General features: G+C 44.1%; 1 protein-coding gene across 5 annotated transcripts in view; it reads right to left on the bottom strand.

Moving 5' to 3' along the window:
- Positions 1-17,851, bottom strand: part of tet3 (tet methylcytosine dioxygenase 3) — an 83,267-nt gene that overhangs the window by 23,568 nt on the left and 41,848 nt on the right. For 3 of the 5 annotated variants that reach the window (XM_060907508.1, XM_060907511.1, XM_060907512.1), the window contains 2 exons: positions 2,701-5,584; positions 63-153 (listed from right to left, as the gene is read on the bottom strand). In XM_060907508.1, the coding sequence (XP_060763491.1) occupies positions 63-153; positions 2,701-5,584 (2,975 nt within the window). Of the gene's footprint in view, positions 1-62; positions 154-2,700; positions 5,585-7,430; positions 11,902-17,239; positions 17,801-17,851 lie in introns of those variants that run through there. The other 2 variants (XM_060907509.1, XM_060907510.1) reach the window with 2 other exon arrangements.

Here is a 17,851-nt window from a genome sequence, read left to right as displayed (position 1 = left end):
AGACAAAAGGGACACTAGAAAGGGCATATCAGTGTTACTGGGGCTAGACTAGAGTTTCTCACCTGTTCTCCATAAGCTCTCTTATTGAAGCCACAGTTGGCCCTGATCCCAAATGATTGTAGTATGGACCTTCATCTTTCTCAAGGATGTGCTCTGGGGAAACAGAGATGGTTGGACAGAGAGAAAATGAGAAAGACCAGTAAAAACAAGTTAACTTTTTTTTTTCTCATTTCCAGACACTTTAAACCATAGTCAGGTAACTGTACTGTAACAGATGACAGCAAGAAGACGAGAGTGAAGAACAAACTAGACGCACCCTAATGTCAGTGTAGCTTTTGGTATTAAAAAAGAGACTTTAATGTAGTGTTTGGCAGCGAGCGCTGAAGGAGTGAGTCAGTGTGTATGCATGCACATATGAGAGCGAATGCTTGTCTGGAGCCGAGGGAATTTAAGGTCACATTCCACATTGGGTGTTAGTAGTAATGTAGGTGGGGCCAGCTGGAGGAAGTGACCGAAAACTAAAAGAGAAACATGTGTGAGGCATGGCAAACCTGTAGGATGGATAGACCAATGGACACAGATAGATGGACAGCTAGTTAGCTAGTTTTTAAATAGCTCAGAATATGATCCATTAGCATAGGTATGTATGGTGATTGCACTTTTTTTTCCTCCTCTGCACTGTTGACAGAGCTGTGTGCATGTTTTTATATACTACTGAAGACCAAATGTCCCCATAAGGATAGTAAAATCTGACAATTTCAACCTTGTGGGGGACATTTGGATGGTCCCCACAGGGAAATTGTTGTTCTCATCTCATTATCTGTAGCCGCTTTATCCTGTTCTACAGGGTCGCAGGCGAGCTGGATCCTATCCCAGCTGACTACGGGCGAAAGGCGGGGTTCACCCTGGACAAGTCGCCAGGTCATCACAGGGCTGACACATAGACACAGACAACCATTCACACTCACATTCACACCTACGCTCAATTTAGAGTCACCAGTTAACCTAACCTGCATGTCTTTGGACTGTGGGGGAAACCGGAGCACCCGGAGGAAACCCACGCGGACACGGGGAGAACATGCAAACTCCGCACAGAAAGGCCCTCGCCAGCCACGGGGCTCGAACCCGGACCTTCTTGCTGTGAGGCAACAGCGCTAACCACTACACCACCGTGCCGCCCAGGGAAATTGTTGTTATTTTAAATAAACAAACAAACCATTTCCTTTTCATTACTGAGGTTAAGGTTGGGTTTAGGTGCAGGCATAGCATTAATTAACTGCATTAATAATTATCAATGGAAGGTCCTCACAAGGATAGTGAGACAAACATGTGTGGTGGTTTTACTTGGGAGATTGGTTGCTGGGTGACCTTAGTTCCTGGTGACAGTAATAAGCCAACAAGCGTTCAGCTACAGCTGGTCTCACACATTCAGATTTTGTGACAGAATAAATGCATTTTGAAAACACAATAGGGTATATGTTTAAAATAAGCAATCAGTCTTTTTTAGGACCTCCATAAAAGAAAGCATGAGGTAAATATAGGCAGGCTATACGTAGCCTTCTTCCTTTCACTGTCCTCTCTCTGTTTTTATGCCTAACCACTTTACACACAGCATCACATGATATATGAGCAGTTTCTTTATCTTTCATGTCCACAGCTCCCATGAGGACCCAGTCAGGCTCTGGGTTTGCTGCTTTGACAGAATGAGAGACAGAATTGCTTGTAGAGCTCAGGACTGTCTGGCCACCTCAGTCTAATACGACACAATGGACCCCTTCTGTAAGGGCTATTGTTCCAGCTGCCTACCCCCAAAGAGAGGCACTATAGCCAGAACATTGAAAGATGAGAGAGGAACTCCAAAGAAGCATACATTCTCAGATATGGACCAGCACTGCTTGGGCAAATGCGCCAAGACAAAATTGATGCAGGACCTTGAAAAAGAGAGAATTATTTGTAAGCATTGTAATCATCTAAACCTGCATGAACCTACGTCCAGACAGTGTGTGGGAGTAAAGCAGCCACACACTGAAGTCTGAATGATTTCATACTACTAGGTATATGATAGAATAGATATGTGTGTATGGTAGATTCTAATAGAGACGGCACAGTGGTGTAGTGGTTAGCACTGTCACCTCACAGCAAGAAGGTTCTGGGTTCGAGCCCCGTGGCCGGCGAGGGCCTTTCTGTGCGGAGTTTGCATGTTCTCCCCGTGTCCGCGTGGGTTTCCTCCGGGTGCTCCGGTTTTCCCCACAGTCCAAAGACATGCAGGTTAGGGTAATTGGTGACTCTAAATTGACCGTAGGTGTGAATGTGAGTGTGAATGGTTGTCTGTGTCTATGTGTCAGCCCTGCGATAACCTAGCTACTTGTACAAGGTGTACCCCGCCTTTCGCCCGTAGTCAGCTGGGATAGGATCCAGCTTGCCTGCGACCCTGTAGAACAGGATAAGCAGCTACAGATAATGGATGGATGGATATTCTAATATGATATAAATCATTATTGAAATATTCATGAAAAAGATGTTTTAATCTGGAACTCTGAGAACTCAAGGAAATACTATTCTAGTTTCAAATACACTTAAGCAGGTAATCAGGGACTGTAAAACTGTCATCAACCGTTTCTGCTGTATTGCAAAATGGGACAGAAACATGATATAGAATAGCCGATTTAAAAATAGAAACCTAGGATCTACGATACTCACCCACACAGTCACAGATGGGGAATTCTGCATGAGCATCCTTTATAGGTGTGCCCAGGAGGCTCTTGGTTGGGGTATCTAAGTAGCGTAGTGGAGATTCCAGAAAACCTTTTAGTGAAGGGGATGAGGGAAAACACTCTTTTGTGGGCGTATCTAGATTCTCCCCTGCAGTGGAGAAATTGCCAGTGGTGGAGAGCACCGTTACACCACCTGATGATTCAATCTTCATGCGTTTGGGTGGAGGAGAGCAGGTTGTGGTGAAGGGGTTTACAAGGATTTTGTGATGTTGCTGCTGCAGGTAAGCCTCCGTTGCCAGAGCCAACAGCTGATCTGAGGGCTTAACATCTACTCCACACTCTTCAACTTCTTGTTTGATGGCAGAAAGCTTGTTGGAGGACACAGATGTCTCCTCATTCTCTCCCTCAGCCTGCTTCAGACTGGGTTCAGGCTCACTTGTTGGGACAGGAAGGTTATTTTCTTTTTCTGTGGGTGGTGACTGGGGTCTGGCTTGTCCTGAGTTAGAATTTAGGTGCGACTCAGTTACTACATAAGGAGCAAGGCCCTGCTCCGGAGCATCTGTCATAGAGGCAGATGTGTCCCCGAATTCTTCCTCAAACTGACGAATCAGCTCCTCGAATTTTGGATCCAAGGAATTGAGGCCACATAGAGGTGGAGTGGACTGAGATGTGGTTGTCTGACTTGTGGAAATGGTGGCCAGGGTACCCTCAGTTTCTGTGGTGGGTTCTGAGCTCGTCAATCCACTCTGGGCAGGGGGAACAGGGACATTAAGAGGGCTGGAATCTAGGGGGTTATCTCCAGAGATGGGGGTACTACTGCTGTTCAAACTTGATTCCTGAGATTGGGCTGGAGCTGCTTGGCTCACTTCCACCTGAGAGGAGTTACATGGGGGTAGACAGGGAGGAAGTGTAGCCTCCATGATAGGTAGAGATGGTGTAAGTTGGGATAGGGATGGTATACTCACTGGCATGCTTGGTTTCTGTATTGTGATCTGACTTTGTGGGAGAAAGAGAGGCTGAGAAGCCTTTTGCTTGGGCTTCTTAATGATAATCTGTTTAGGTTTAGGAAGAGGTGGGCCCAATGAACCAAGCAGTCCACCCACAGGCTGCTTGAGGAAAGGAGAACTCTGTGTGTTCTTTTTCTTCTTGGGTTCCCTGGGTTCCTGCTTGATGGTTAGAGCACAATCTGGTGTGGACTGTGGCCACCATTTGCGGAGAGTCTGGGATGTCATTGGTGCTCGCAGATCAAAAGTTTGAGGACCAGAAAAGAGGTTACGTTTATGATGAAGGTGCTGTTGCAGTGCTGCCTGAGTCGAGTACCTAATAGACTGAGAAATCTGCTGGCCTTGAAATTGCTGCTGACTATTTATCATCCTGTACTGGCCCAGTGCTGCCCCCAACTCACCTGGGTAGTCCCCATTGTTGACCTCCTGTTTGACAAGAGGCATCACTGGGTGGTTATCCTTCAGATTTTGAGGTGGGGCAGGAAACTTGAAGGTAGTACCAGTGTACTTTCCACTGCTGTCTCCCAGAAGCTGTTTCAGTTCAGACATTGGGTCACTACTGCCATGGGATGGGCGGGGAAAACAATCCTGAGTTTCAGAATTCAACATCCATGGATTCCTAGGGGAGCTTTTCTCACAGCTTGCTCCAGCGCTCTGTTGCCACTGGTGCGGTGATGGACTAGGGGTGGATGTGTGTGAGGTTGAAAAGGGGGAGTTGGAGGACCTGTATTGGGAGGAGTGATGAGCAGGACCCTGCGACTCAGGCTTGTGTTGCTCCCATGAACCAGGATTCTGTTGAGGGAAATGCCCAGAGGAGAAAGATTGGGGTATGCTGGAAGCAGATGATGATGAAAGGGACCCAGGTGATGAAACAGTTAATCTCAGCCCATCTTGGGTTTGAGAGGGGAGCTGAAGTGAAGCTTGGTGGTCAGAGTTTCCAAACGTTGACTCGCCCACAGGCCCACCAGTGCCAGATAGCTGGGTCAATGCCTCAATGGCAATAGCTGTCTGTAGACTGACATTCCTCTCTTTAGCAATGGATAGCACACTGGGCGAACAGGGAATAGGTGGTAGGGGGCCATAAGGTCTTGGGGCTGGAGGCTGGTTAACAGCATTCTGTGACTGTGGTTCCGATCCATAAGAGGAGTTTGCACCATTGGATTGAGGTTGTGGCTGAGACTGATAGTGTTGTTGCTCTGTCTGAGAAGCACCTGATGACTTGCAAAGACCTTTTTCCTGAACAATGCCTGCCATTTTGATCTTATTCTCCAGCCACTCAAGGTAATCAGGACAGTCAGGCCCATCACAGTCACAGTTTGGTGGCTTGTGACCACGACGAGCTTGACTTAAAGCCATCTGAAGGGTGTTCAAATCCTCTGAAGTGCACTGCTGATCATCACAATTCCATGTTTTTGACTTATCACCATCCCCTCGATTAGCCATTTCTTGGTTGAATTTCTCATACAGTGGTGTACTAGGGTTATGAGGAGGTTGAGGGGCAGGGGGTAGGGAACCTGCACTAGCTGAGAAGGCCACCAGAGTTCTAGCATTCTCCATGTCCACACTGTTCCCCAAGCTACTTGTGCTCTGGTCGCTCCAGTCTTCCTCCTGCTGCTGGGGGGTAGAGGCTCCTTTTGGATTCCCAGTCCCCCATCCCGGTGTCTGGGGAAGGCATGTTAATGTCTCCTGGTGCTGGTGGCTAAACTTTGACAACGCTTCACCTTCAAGACCATTCGTATCTTCTCCATGCTGACTCAGCCCATTGGACAGCTCCTGGTTCAACACGCCTTTCTCCAGGCATCCATGGTCAATTTCCATCTGGCCACTTCTGCTGGGGCCATCCACTGAACCCACCACTGAAACAGTCTGCAAGAAATACAAAGAGGTCAAAACGTTAGACAGTGCAAACCCACTAATTGTTAGTGTGTACACAGGTTTGAAACCCAATGCTAATTTGCTAATTCAATACACCTAACCTTTGCTCTAATACTATGAACTTGTAAATAATATAATTCAAGTAAATACAACCTCCACCAGGTTTCCAAACTAGACCTGGAGGGCCAAGCTTGGCATTTTCCCGAATTTAACACATTGCTAATGTCTACACCTTTCCTGATCTCACCCTGGCTCTCTCCAACAGCAATAATATGCCATAAATCTTGAGTATCTCTCCAGACACAGATCCTGATGCCTCTTTGAAAGAAAGAAATCCCTGTTTTACATTACTGTCATAGTCCATCGTGATATTGCAACAATACAAAATAGAAAAAAACCAAGTATTCGTTGCATTTGTGTAACAGATTCGCTGTTTCTTTTTATTTATCAGCATTGTCCATATATAGTAGAGGGTCAGAGTAAGCTTGAACTTGAACTAATATTGCGAAATTACTCAAAACAGCAAACAGTATTCCCCTTTAGCGCTTACATCTCTTGCAATATTTTGTAGAAATGGACACACCAAAGCACATACGGTACAACAGGGTTGTAGAGGTGGGGTAGGTGATTGTGAGAAATATTAAAGATCATGTGGATGGGTGTTTTGGTTTTTTTAACTTCAAAAAGGAGGATCTTGTGGCTGTGCTCTGACAGTTTCAGAATGTTTGGTGAGCAGTTTCTCAGCTCACAACTTGGACCACATTTAGTACAATCAAAAAGATTGTAAGCAAAAAAGATTTCCAAATTAAGATTTAAACATCTGTCCAAGTCATCTCTGGTAGTCTCACATTAATGCCTGTTTAACATCTACACATTTTCACGATACAAAATGGTGTATGGTATACAAAATATGTCTGTGGAAATATTCTGCCGTGGTACAAGATGAAGGAATTAAAGAAGGATCATTAGAATGCAGATTCTGCTCTGCTCACTATATTGCTATAAAGGACAACTTGTTCATATGGATTTATGTTCCCCTTCTAGGAATGATGTCTACTTAGGCTTCCACAGGGAATGTCACCACTGGGCTGCTGCTGTCTTTGCATGCGAGTGTGTGTATGCTTTTTTCAGAAGTGTATTTGAGACAGAAAGCGTGGTTTACAGGCCGAAACCCCACTGGTCACGAGTCCATGGTGCTTTTGAAACAGCTAAACCATACTTCTCCTCCGACAGAGTTTTTCCTCTTTTTGGCAAAGCGATGAAAAGAAACACACCAGCAGGTAAGGATGATAAATAGCTACTGTAAAAACGTACCGTTCTTTGCACATCTAGAACTCCACCTGCACATACACAACCCTTTCTAAAAGCAAAGAATTGTGCTTCGGTGTACCGTAGTTCTTTCACTCTAACAGTGTTATGCTGCTAAAACATTAACATGCCCGAGCAGAACGAGTTGCCCAACTAGTTTTATCAGACACGTGTTTGTGTAATATGGAGAGCCCTTTAAATACAGCGTGCCAAAGACGAGCTCTGGCATAGAGCCACATTATTGGTCTCTATACACACACACACCTATACGCGTGCGCGCAAACGTACACCAGATGCCCAGAGAGGATGACAGCACAAAGCAGAAAGGAGCCCGGCATGGAGGGGGGAGTGCAGGGGGGGGACGCCAGAGAGTAGACAGCTGGACACATATCCACACAGATAAACACACACACACACACGCAAACACACACACTTCACCCCCAGGCTGGTGCCATCACAACAATACAAGGGCAATTTCGGAAAAGACAACTGAATTAAAAAAAAAAAAAAAAGACAGAAGTGTACTTACATTGCGCGTGTGTGTGTCCTGATGGAGCAGCCGTGGAGACAATGGACGGTGGAGTGGACAGAAAAGTGCATGGACCTAGCTGGTAGTGAATCTTTTCTTCCTTCCTCGTTCTCCCGTTTCCCTCTCCGTCTCAGTGCGGCATACACACGCACACGCAAGTGCAGACGCGCGCGCGCGCACACACACGTACAAACACTTCCCCCACACACGCTCGTTCTCTCAATCTCTCTACCTCCAGCCGCCACTGCTGCTGCAATCGCTTTCTCTCTCTCTCCTTTTCCTTCTCACATTATGTCTCTCCGCTCCTCTCGTCCCTTTCTCTACATTCCCTTTTTCTCGTTCACGGTCTGCTTCGTCTTAAACCCCTCCTCTCTTTATCTCTCTCTCTCTCTCTCTCTCTCTGTGTTACTCTATCGCTCTGCTCTCCCTCCCTCTCTCTCTCTCTCTCTCTTCTCCCTCGTTCTCTCTCCCTCCTTTTTCTCCTCCCCCCTCCTCTTTTCAGCTTGCGCAGTGCGAGAGAGGCCATTATCTGACTCACACTGGGCACGTACTATGGAATGGAGGAGAGCGCCGTGAACAGGGGGATGAACGCTAGCAACAGCCGCAGTGGATAGAAAGAGAAAGAATGAGATGCAGAGATGAACACAGCACCATTTTTTACATCAACTCAGACTTGCTTTCCCTGAAAGAGGACAGGAAGCCAAAAGAACGAGCTGTGTTTTTGAGATTTGAAGTTTGCTTTGCAGCTGATTTGCCTGAATCTCGAACTGCTCAACAACATGGAGGCTGCAGCTGTTCAATCTTCATGCAGGCTCTCTCCAAGCCCAGGCAGCTGTCATCTGCTAAAAATAATACAGAATAACGCTTAACACAATCGAGTGGCTCGAACCTTTCCCTTCATTTCACAGTACATGTTGATGCATATTTTTCGGCAGTCGCTACTCCATAATACGCTTTGCTCTCAAACACTCCACTCGTAGCTTATTTCTCATCCTATCTTCTTGTCATGTCTGTCGTTCGTCTCCAATCTAGTTTCCCTAGCATAAGCCTAATAACTGTACGGGATAAACCGTTTAAAAGCTGCTGTCCACCCAAAACAGGAGATGACCAAAGCTTTTGTATGCCGTGGTACATTTTCATTTTGGGAAATTATGGATGAAGACATTTGAGATTGGCCTAAAGCATGAGACGCACAGGACACACGGGGCGGGTAGGAGGTCAGAGCTAGGCAATGACCAAACTGGAACCACAGGACAACGTAAGACAGGTCTGGAACCAGAAACGGAAAAAGAACAACAATCGCATTCATTCACACACTAGCCGATTCACATTTGCCTCCGATTTGTGTTTCCTCCAACATGAAATGAAGGAGGCAGAAGAACCACAAAGATGAAAGAGGGATGTGGGACTCCAAGTCCAGAGAAGAGAAGTAAACAGTGTGAGAAACAAGGGAAGCATGTCTTGTCGCTTCAAATTACAATGATCTGCCCTCAAAATCTTCTTTCCTGTTTAGTGCTCATCCAGTTCCTACTTTCCCAGTCAGAGTAAAATCTTCCCCTCTTGTTTCTCCACCCTGCTAACTGCCTGCCCACAGCTGCTCAGCTGTTTCCTCCTTCACTGGCTCTTTCATCTCTCTCTCTTTTTTTTTTTTTTACATTTGCTCGCTCCCTCCATTACTAGCTGAGTCTCAGAATCTCTAAAAACCAAAGGATCCAGTGAAGAACAGCTCACAAGTTAGCGCATAGCAGTCGCAGATGATAGCAACTTGCTCGAAATGGATTAGACGCAAACAACCTTTCGCTATTCTTTTTCCTAAACAACCTCTCGCTATGTTCATCGTTTTCCTGATGCACTTGCTTTTTTGCTTCTCCACAGTTCCGAATAAGACGGATCGAGTCTCTGTCTCGTTCTTTCACTCTCCAGTCCCGTCACTCCAATCGGCACAGTCGACACTGGCATGCGTCCAGCAGAGGCAAAGCAACTCAAAACATGCACATACACTTGCACACATGGGCGGAAGCCAAAGAGCAGAGGTAAAACTGCTCAGTCACTGGTAGTGGGTAAGTGGGTGAGGAGTGCGAGCACGAGGAAAGAGAGAGAGAGAGAGAGAGAGAGAGAGAGAGAGAGAGTGAGCATGACATCACTGTTACATCATCAGAATTCCTCCACCACTCCCCCAAAGCGGGTATGAGTTGGGTAGACGGATGTGTCATTCCACACAACGTGAAGGTCTCTACCCTTCCTCATACACAGAAGAACGTTTATTCACACGCCCACCAGTCTGATTTACTTGATCTTTTTCCTTCTTAATCTCCCCGAGTGACACAGCACTTCTTTTACAGTGTATAGTAAATTCTTTCTGCAGCTACGGAAAGGCAGCAAGACGCTCACAAACTAAAGGAAAGAGCATTCACAGTGATCTAGCCTTCAAGCAACACATTTCATCATGCAATTCACTGATGGATGAAGAAAGCATACCAAGAAAAAAATACCAAGAATTGCATCGCTACAGATCGTTATTCATTAACCGAGTCTTTGCAGATACATTAAATATTTACTGTCACAAAGGCCACAAAAGGTAACGAATGTGTGAATATCCAGGTTGCAATGTTCATCTTTCTGAAGCTTGTGGCCAGAAAGGATACAAAGGACAAAACAGAATGGAAGCTATGATCATCAAAAGTAAACTGCGCTGGACAGGCCACGTGGTGCGCATGAGCAACGATCGTCTACCAAAGCAGATCTTCTTCTCAGAGCTCAAAAATGTCAAACGATCTCAAGGAGGACAGCGAAAGTGCATCAAAGACAATCTGAAGCATAACATAAAACAATGTAGTATCAATCCTGATGCGTGGGAAGACAAAGCTATCGACAGATCTGTCTGGAGATCCATGGTTCACAAAGGTACTCAGAACTTTGAACAACAAAGAAAAGATCATCGGGAGCAGCTAGAAAGCAACGTCGGTTACAAAGAGATGCAAGTCGCGCATTGGACTGTACAGTCACTCAAGATCACATCAACCTGGACACATGAACATAGCAAGCAGAGATTTTACTCCATACAGAGGGATTGCCAAGAGAGAGAAGATACTAAGGATAATGGGTGGGAACCACCACATCTCAGAAAGGTCCACACCCCATTACATATCATACATACGAGATGACGACATTCTGGGGTTCAATACAGCACTCAGTCCTCCAACGTACACCTCCCATTCTATGAGTCAGTACACAATGCTTCAATCAAACATTCTAACCAAACACAGCCCAGTAGAGCTAAACCAATACTGTCACACAATACAGCTCATTATTTTAACCCAACACACCAACACCATACATTAACTGAATTCTCTGATTACAGGCACAGACTATTTTAACAAACCTCCTCAGTCCTAGCCAAAATAATACAGCAAACCCAAGGCTTTAATCAAATCTCAAACTGTTCTTCTACCAAATGCTTTCAACCTAGAGCAGCAGTGTTCATTTTAAAATGTCAGCCAAAATTCACTGACGCCAACCCAGGATCTAATAATATAACACAATACTCCCACCCAATATTCTAATCCTGCTGACAAAACTACAATCAAAGGAAATCACACAGTATGCATCCACTATATACTTACACTTATCCATAGTCAAACACTTATTATTTTGGTAATAGTACAAGATTCTTAGGCTCTGTGGCTATAAAATGGCCAAACTCAAAACAAGATGAGCATTACGTATGAGATGAGACAAAACTGCACAAGTGACGAGTCCACCATTGGGGGGAAAAGCTCCAGTGGTTCTGTGTGTTGTCCTTGGCATAATCTTGGTAATCTTGCATTATGACTCGTCATGCTCTGAAAATAACAGGATCTCCCTGTTCTGTCATGGTGTTAGAAACCACAGCTTCTCAGCTAAATGCTTGGTCTGATTTCTGCCTCAGACGCAAGTTCCTTTGGACAAAACCATGTGCCAAAATAATTATGAAACACTTAATTTCACAGATAAGACATTTTCACCAGGCAAATGTATGCGTCAGTAATAAAAGCCAGATAAACAAGCTCGGGTTGATGGCATTTCCTATCAAGCACACTGGTAGTATCTAACCAGTGATCTGAAAGCATGGCGTAAAAAGGCATTTACTGTACGTATGACTTGCTGAGCCTGTCAAACAAGACGAGAAACCTAGAGTAATATCAGTGGAGATGGTCTAATGCTCTTGGAAACTATGAACAGGAATAAGAAAGTGGAATTTAAAAAAATAATTAATAAGTAGATTATCATTGTTACTTAAAAAAAAAAAGGCCAGGTACTGTATAGTTCTCGGTCAATATGTCAGCTGTTTTGGATTTTTAGAAACTGGAGTTCAGTTGACTGAAATATACCTGAACAACTGGAAATGCGAGGCGATATAAAACAAAAATTCCGCCCTAAAGTCTATGGAACAAAATGTCCTCTGTGTTAACAGAAGACAAAGTCCTGTCACTTCCTCCAAAAATTAAAAAAAAAAAACTAGAAGTGACATTTGCATTTCCTCTAAACAAGTGGCAGTAGCAGTCAATAGTTTTAAAGAACTCCCTGCTCAACAATGCATGGGTGCTTACCGAATTATAATACAAGTATGCATGGGTGAAATTAAACCAAGTAACAACACTGGCAAATATTCTGAAAATCTAAAGTTTACATTTAAGCCAAAATTTTGGAATAGGGTTGCCCAATTCATAAAATTATTACACCACCATTTAGGACTGTATTTGCAAAACGGTTCTTTAAAATACTTTAAGCTTGGCTGTAATTTTGAATGGCCACAGGAGGAAAAAATACTGTAATCCTGTGAACTGTGAATCTACATGAACTGTGAATCACCTGTGAATGTTTACCTGAACTACAGTACGCTGCAAACAAGCCAGAAAATAAGGTTTAAAAGCACAAAAAAGAGAATATCCCTTTAAATCATAAGACACCAACAAGCTAGCCACAAACCTCAGGTCACAAGACGTCGTTACGTTACATCAAGGATGTGAAACTGACACTTTACACTTGGATGTATGCACACATGCAAAAATAGTGTGCAGTCATACACGTTTGTGAACTGTATGGAATTACCCAGATTTTTTTTTTCCAAAATGAGTGTTTTATCAAAGTCGTAATACGAAATAAAAAGAAATGCAGTTTTTTTCCCATAACTATAACATTATCACTCATGGAGGAAAAAATACGAAGCTGACAAGGAGTTCCTGGACAGCTAGACAGAGACGTAAAAAGGGTTATGAGACTTTTTTTTTTTTTTTGGGGGGATGACTGTCCTGGCGGCACGGTGGTGTAGTGGTCAGCGCTGTCGCCTCACAGCAAGAAGGTCCGGGTTCGAGCCCCGTGGCTGGCGAGGGCCTTTCTGTGCAGAGTTTGCATGTTCTCCCCGTGTCCGCGTGGGTTTCCTCCGGGTGCTCCGGTTTCCCCCACAGTCCAAAGACATGCAGGTTAGGGTAACTGGTGACTCTAAATTGACCGTAGGTGTGAATGTGAAGGCCAATTTATGCTGACAACCCAGTCCTCGCAGATAGCGTCGCAGATAGCGTCTGCGTAGCCCCCCCACCTTCGCAGACACTCTGCGCGCACCTCCCAAAAATTGTGACCACCGCAGAAGCCTCGCAGACAGCGTCGCAGACAAGAGGGCTCTGATTGGTCCACTCTACATCCGCTGTACACGCACTTCCGCTTCCCTACTTTCCCGGTTTGGTTTGTTTTCACGACCGCCATTTTTAAAAACACGAGCGAAGATGGAGCAGCACGAAGAGCGGTTGATTGAGGAAGTACGTACATCTATACGACTCCAGTTCTAGTCATTATAAGTAACCGGAGGATAAACACTCCACTAACCACACCCACCAACTACTCCTAGCGACTTCGCGCCCCCTTGCGTTGTGCCAGTGAATAACATCGCGCACGCCTAAACTCTCCGCTCAACAATAAATCACAACTGTCTGCGAAAAGCTGTCTGCGAAAGCCTTGTCGCAAGAGCATGCAGAGGCCTTGAGTGTGAATGGTTGTCTGTGTCTATGTGTCAGCCCTGTGATGACCTGGCGACTTGTCCAGGGTGAACCCCGCCTTTCGCCCGTAGTCAGCTGGGATAGGCTCCAGCTTGCCTGCGACCCTGTAGCTAGAGATAATGAGATGAGATGACTGTCCTCCAAATTTAGATACTGTAGAGCATGTGTCAAACACAAGGCCCATCTTCAGCTTTAATTAGTTCACACATTTGCCGTTGTTTCAACAACCTTATGCAACATCACAACATTTATTTCCATCCGGAGTTGCAGTCATTTTTGCCGAGATTTTATCTCGATGATGGGAGAGTCAAACTGCTCTTTAAAGTCTTCTCCAGCACATCCCAAAGACTTTCAGCGGGGTTAAGGTCAGGACTCTGGTGGCCAATTCATGCACAGAAATGATCCTCGTGCTTCCTGAACCACTCTCACAATTTGAGCCTGATGAATCCTGGTATTGTTATCCTGGAATATGCCCATGACATCAGGGAAGAAAAAACAACATTGATGTGATAGTAACCTGGTCATTCAGGTCATCAGCTGACTTCATTTTATTGCCCCATAATGTTGCTGAGCCTCGACCTGACCAACTGAATCAACCCCAGATCATCACACTGCCTACAGAGGCTTGTACAGTGGACATTGTGTATGGTTGATGTTTACATCGCTTCATGAGCTTCCCTTCTTACCCTGACACGCCCATCACTCAGGAATAGGGTCAATCTGGACTCATCAGACCACATGACCTTTTCCCATTGCTCCAGAGTCCAATCTTTATACTCCCTCGCAAATTGAAGCCTTTTCTCCTGATTATCCTCACTAACAAGTGGTTTTCTTATGGTCACCAAACTGTTTAGTCACAATCTTGTGAGTTCTCATCACCCTGTGTGTGTGGAAATGCCCTTACTTTCACTATGAAACACAGCCATGAGTTCTACTGACCATATTTTATGATTTGTCTTCGCCAAGTATTTAAGTGATCTCTGATCATAGTCAGTCAAGATTTTTTCCGACCACATTTCTTCCACAAAGTTGATGGTTCACCACTATCATTTCAGGTTTTAATAATGTGTTGGACAGTTAACACAATTCCAATAATTTCTGTAATCTTGGCTGTTTTCTTTGCTTGATGGAGACCAATAATTTGACCTTCTGAAACACAGTAATGTCAGGGTGCAGGCACTTACGGATGCAAATGCAGCGGAGAGCAGGTGCGTTGCAAACTGTAAACAAAGCCAAGTCAGGAAACTGGAGACATACAGTGGTGCTTGAAAGTTTGTGAACCCTTTAGAATTTTCTATATTTCTGCATAAATATGACTTAAAACATCATCAGATTTTCACACAAGTCCTAAAAGTAGATAAAGAGAACCCAGTTAAACAAATGAGACAAAAATATTATACTTGGTCATTTATTTATTGAGGAAAATGATCCAATATTACATATCTGTGAGTGGCAAAAGTATGTGAACCTCTAGGATTAGCAGTTAATTTGAAGGTGAAATTAGAGTCAGGTGTTTTCAATCAATGGGATGACAATCAGGTGTGAGTGGGCACCCTGTTTTATTTAAAGAACAGGGATCTATCAAAGTCTGATCTTCACAACACATGTTTGTGGAAGTGTATCATGGCACGAACAAAGGAGATTTCTGAGGACCTCAGAAAAAGCATTGTTGATGCTCATCAGGCTGGAAAAGGTTACAAAACCATCTCTAAAGAGTTTGGACTCCACCAATCCACAGTCAGACAGACTGTGTACAAATGGAGGAAATTCAAGACCATTGTTACCCTCCTCAGGAGTGGTCGACCAACAAAGATCACTCCAAGAGCAAGGTGTGTAATAGTCGGCGAGGTCACAAAGGACCCCAGGGTAACTTCTAAGCAACTGAAGGCCTCTCTCACATTGGCTAATGTTAATGTTCATGAGTCCACCATCAGGAGAACACTGAATAACAATGGTGTGTATGGCAGGGTTGCAAGGAGAAAGCCACTGCTCTCCAAAAAGAACACTGCTGCTCATCTGCAGTTTGCTAAAGATCACGCGGACAAGCCAGAAGGCTATTGGAAAAATGTTTTGTGGACAAATGAGACCAAAATAGAACTATTTGGTTTAAATGAGAAGCATTATGTTTGGAGAAGGGAAAACACTGCATTCCAGCATAAGAACCTTATCCCATCTGTGAAACATGGTGGTGGTAGTATCATGGTTTGGGCCTGTTTTGCTGCATCTGGGCCAGGACGGCTTGCCATCATTGATGGAACAATGAATTCTGAATTATACCAGCGAATTCTAAAGGAAAATGTCAGGACATCTGTCCATGAACTGAATCTCAAGAGAAGGTGGGTCATGCAGCAAGACAACGACCCTAAGCACACAAGTCGTTCTACCAAAGAATGGTTAAAGAAGAATAAAGTTAATGTTTTGGAATGGCCAAGTCAAAGTCCTGACCTTAATCCAATGGAAATGTTGTGGAAGGACCTGAAGCGAGCAGTTCATGTGAGGAAACCCACCAACATCCCAGAGTTGAAGCTGTTCTGTACGGAGGAACGGGCTAAAATTCCTCCAAGCCGGTGTGCAGGACTGATCAACAGTTACCGCAAACGTTTAGTTGCAGTTATTGCTGCACAAGGGGGTCACACCAGATACTGAAAGCAAAGGTTCACATATTTTTGCCACTCACAGATATGTAATATTGGATCATTTTTCCTCAATAAATAAATGACCAAGTATAATATTTTTGTCTCATTTGTTTAACTGGGTTCTCTTTATCTACTTTTAGGACTTGTGTGAAAATCTGATGATGTTTTAGGTCATATTTATGCAGAAATATAGAAAATTCGAAAGGGTTCACAAACTTTCAAGCACCACTGTAGTCAGAGACGGGCAAGGGTCAGTCGATTAGCGAACAGAATATCAAAGATCAGGCGAGAGAACGAAGTCAGAAATAAACGTAAACAGAGTTCAATAACGGGAAGTCAGGCAGAATAGTCAAACGGGAAGGTGATTGCCGGTAAATTAGAGACAGGTGTTGAGGTTAGAATTCTGGTGACAAGGGGCGCTGTGGCGCTTGGGAAGTGTAGTCCGGAGCGGCCATGTTTGGAGTCTGCTCTGAACTCAGGTTTTCAGTGCTGTTACTGACAAGTAACATCTTTCCCATGACTACAGGATACATCTTCTGACATGGCTGTTCAAGAAATGTGAAGCGACTCACTGCATCAGTTTGGGTTAAAAGAATTGTTTCCAGTTGAAACGCATTAAATCACTGCAGTAATTATCCAATCAAAGGCTCTTATGTATTTGCCTATTTAAATCCAAACAGATTCACGCAGTGTACAGCCATACATGGGTAAAAACAGTGCCTACCATGTTATGACTGATTAAAAGCCACAAAAAGCATTTAGTTTAGCTGATTAAAAAAAAAAAAAAAAGTATCCACAAGTCATTACATTTAAGGGTTTACATATTTTTCCCCCATCAGTGACCCTGATTGTGTTGATTTAACTATTGTTCAAACATGTATATGCATTTCCTTTGTTTCTTGTTGAGACCTAGATGAAGATCAGTTCCACATTTTCAGTCATCTTTGATCGTTCCTGTTGTTAGTGCATTCTTGGCGTAGGAGAAAGAAAATGTCTCTCCTACACCAACACAATCATGATTAATCATAGAAAGGTATTTATAATCATAGGTCTGACACTCATTAATCTTTCTGAAAATCCAAGTACCCTCACACTCGGTACAGCACGGTACAGGTGTGTGTAAGATCTAAAAGTGACTGACCTTGAGTAGTAGCATTGTAAGTCGTCCAGTCAGATCTCTGAAGCACGTTGGTTAATGTTAGCTTAAAGATGATCTGTCTTTCTCTTTCAGTTAAACAGTCATGCCTGAGTCATCAACCTCACTCATCTCTCCATCTCTCCCACACACACACACCAAACACTGACATCCACCCCCTGGCAAACCTACACACAAACACAAAGACTCTCTCTCACACACACACACACACACAAACTACTAATATCTCATATAACAGCACTTTTATGCCACACAAATCATTTATTAGGCAGACCTTACAGTTATGTGCATTCTGCCAATATTTAAGGAACTTTCCTCAAGTGTTAATCAGCCAAAACATGTTCACCATCCTACATTTGCTTCTTTAGTTTTGTCTTAGAGCGACGAAGCTATCCTAATTGAGGTTCAACTCGAAATACCACAGTTAATCATGTCTTCAGTCATGCCACTGGAGTTGTTCAGAAAACCATGAAAAAGTGTAGATGGTCAAGTACTGAGCACAATCGTTAGCGCAGTACCAGTATGATTTTTGGAACTAGTGTTCCTATACCATTACATGAGAACAAATCAATTTGGGATAACCCTCAATGGCATTTC

This window comes from Neoarius graeffei, chromosome 24, assembly GCF_027579695.1.
Source record: "Neoarius graeffei isolate fNeoGra1 chromosome 24, fNeoGra1.pri, whole genome shotgun sequence".
NCBI classification, from domain to species: domain Eukaryota; kingdom Metazoa; phylum Chordata; class Actinopteri; order Siluriformes; family Ariidae; genus Neoarius; species Neoarius graeffei.
This window is presented reverse-complemented; position numbering and strand designations above follow the sequence as displayed.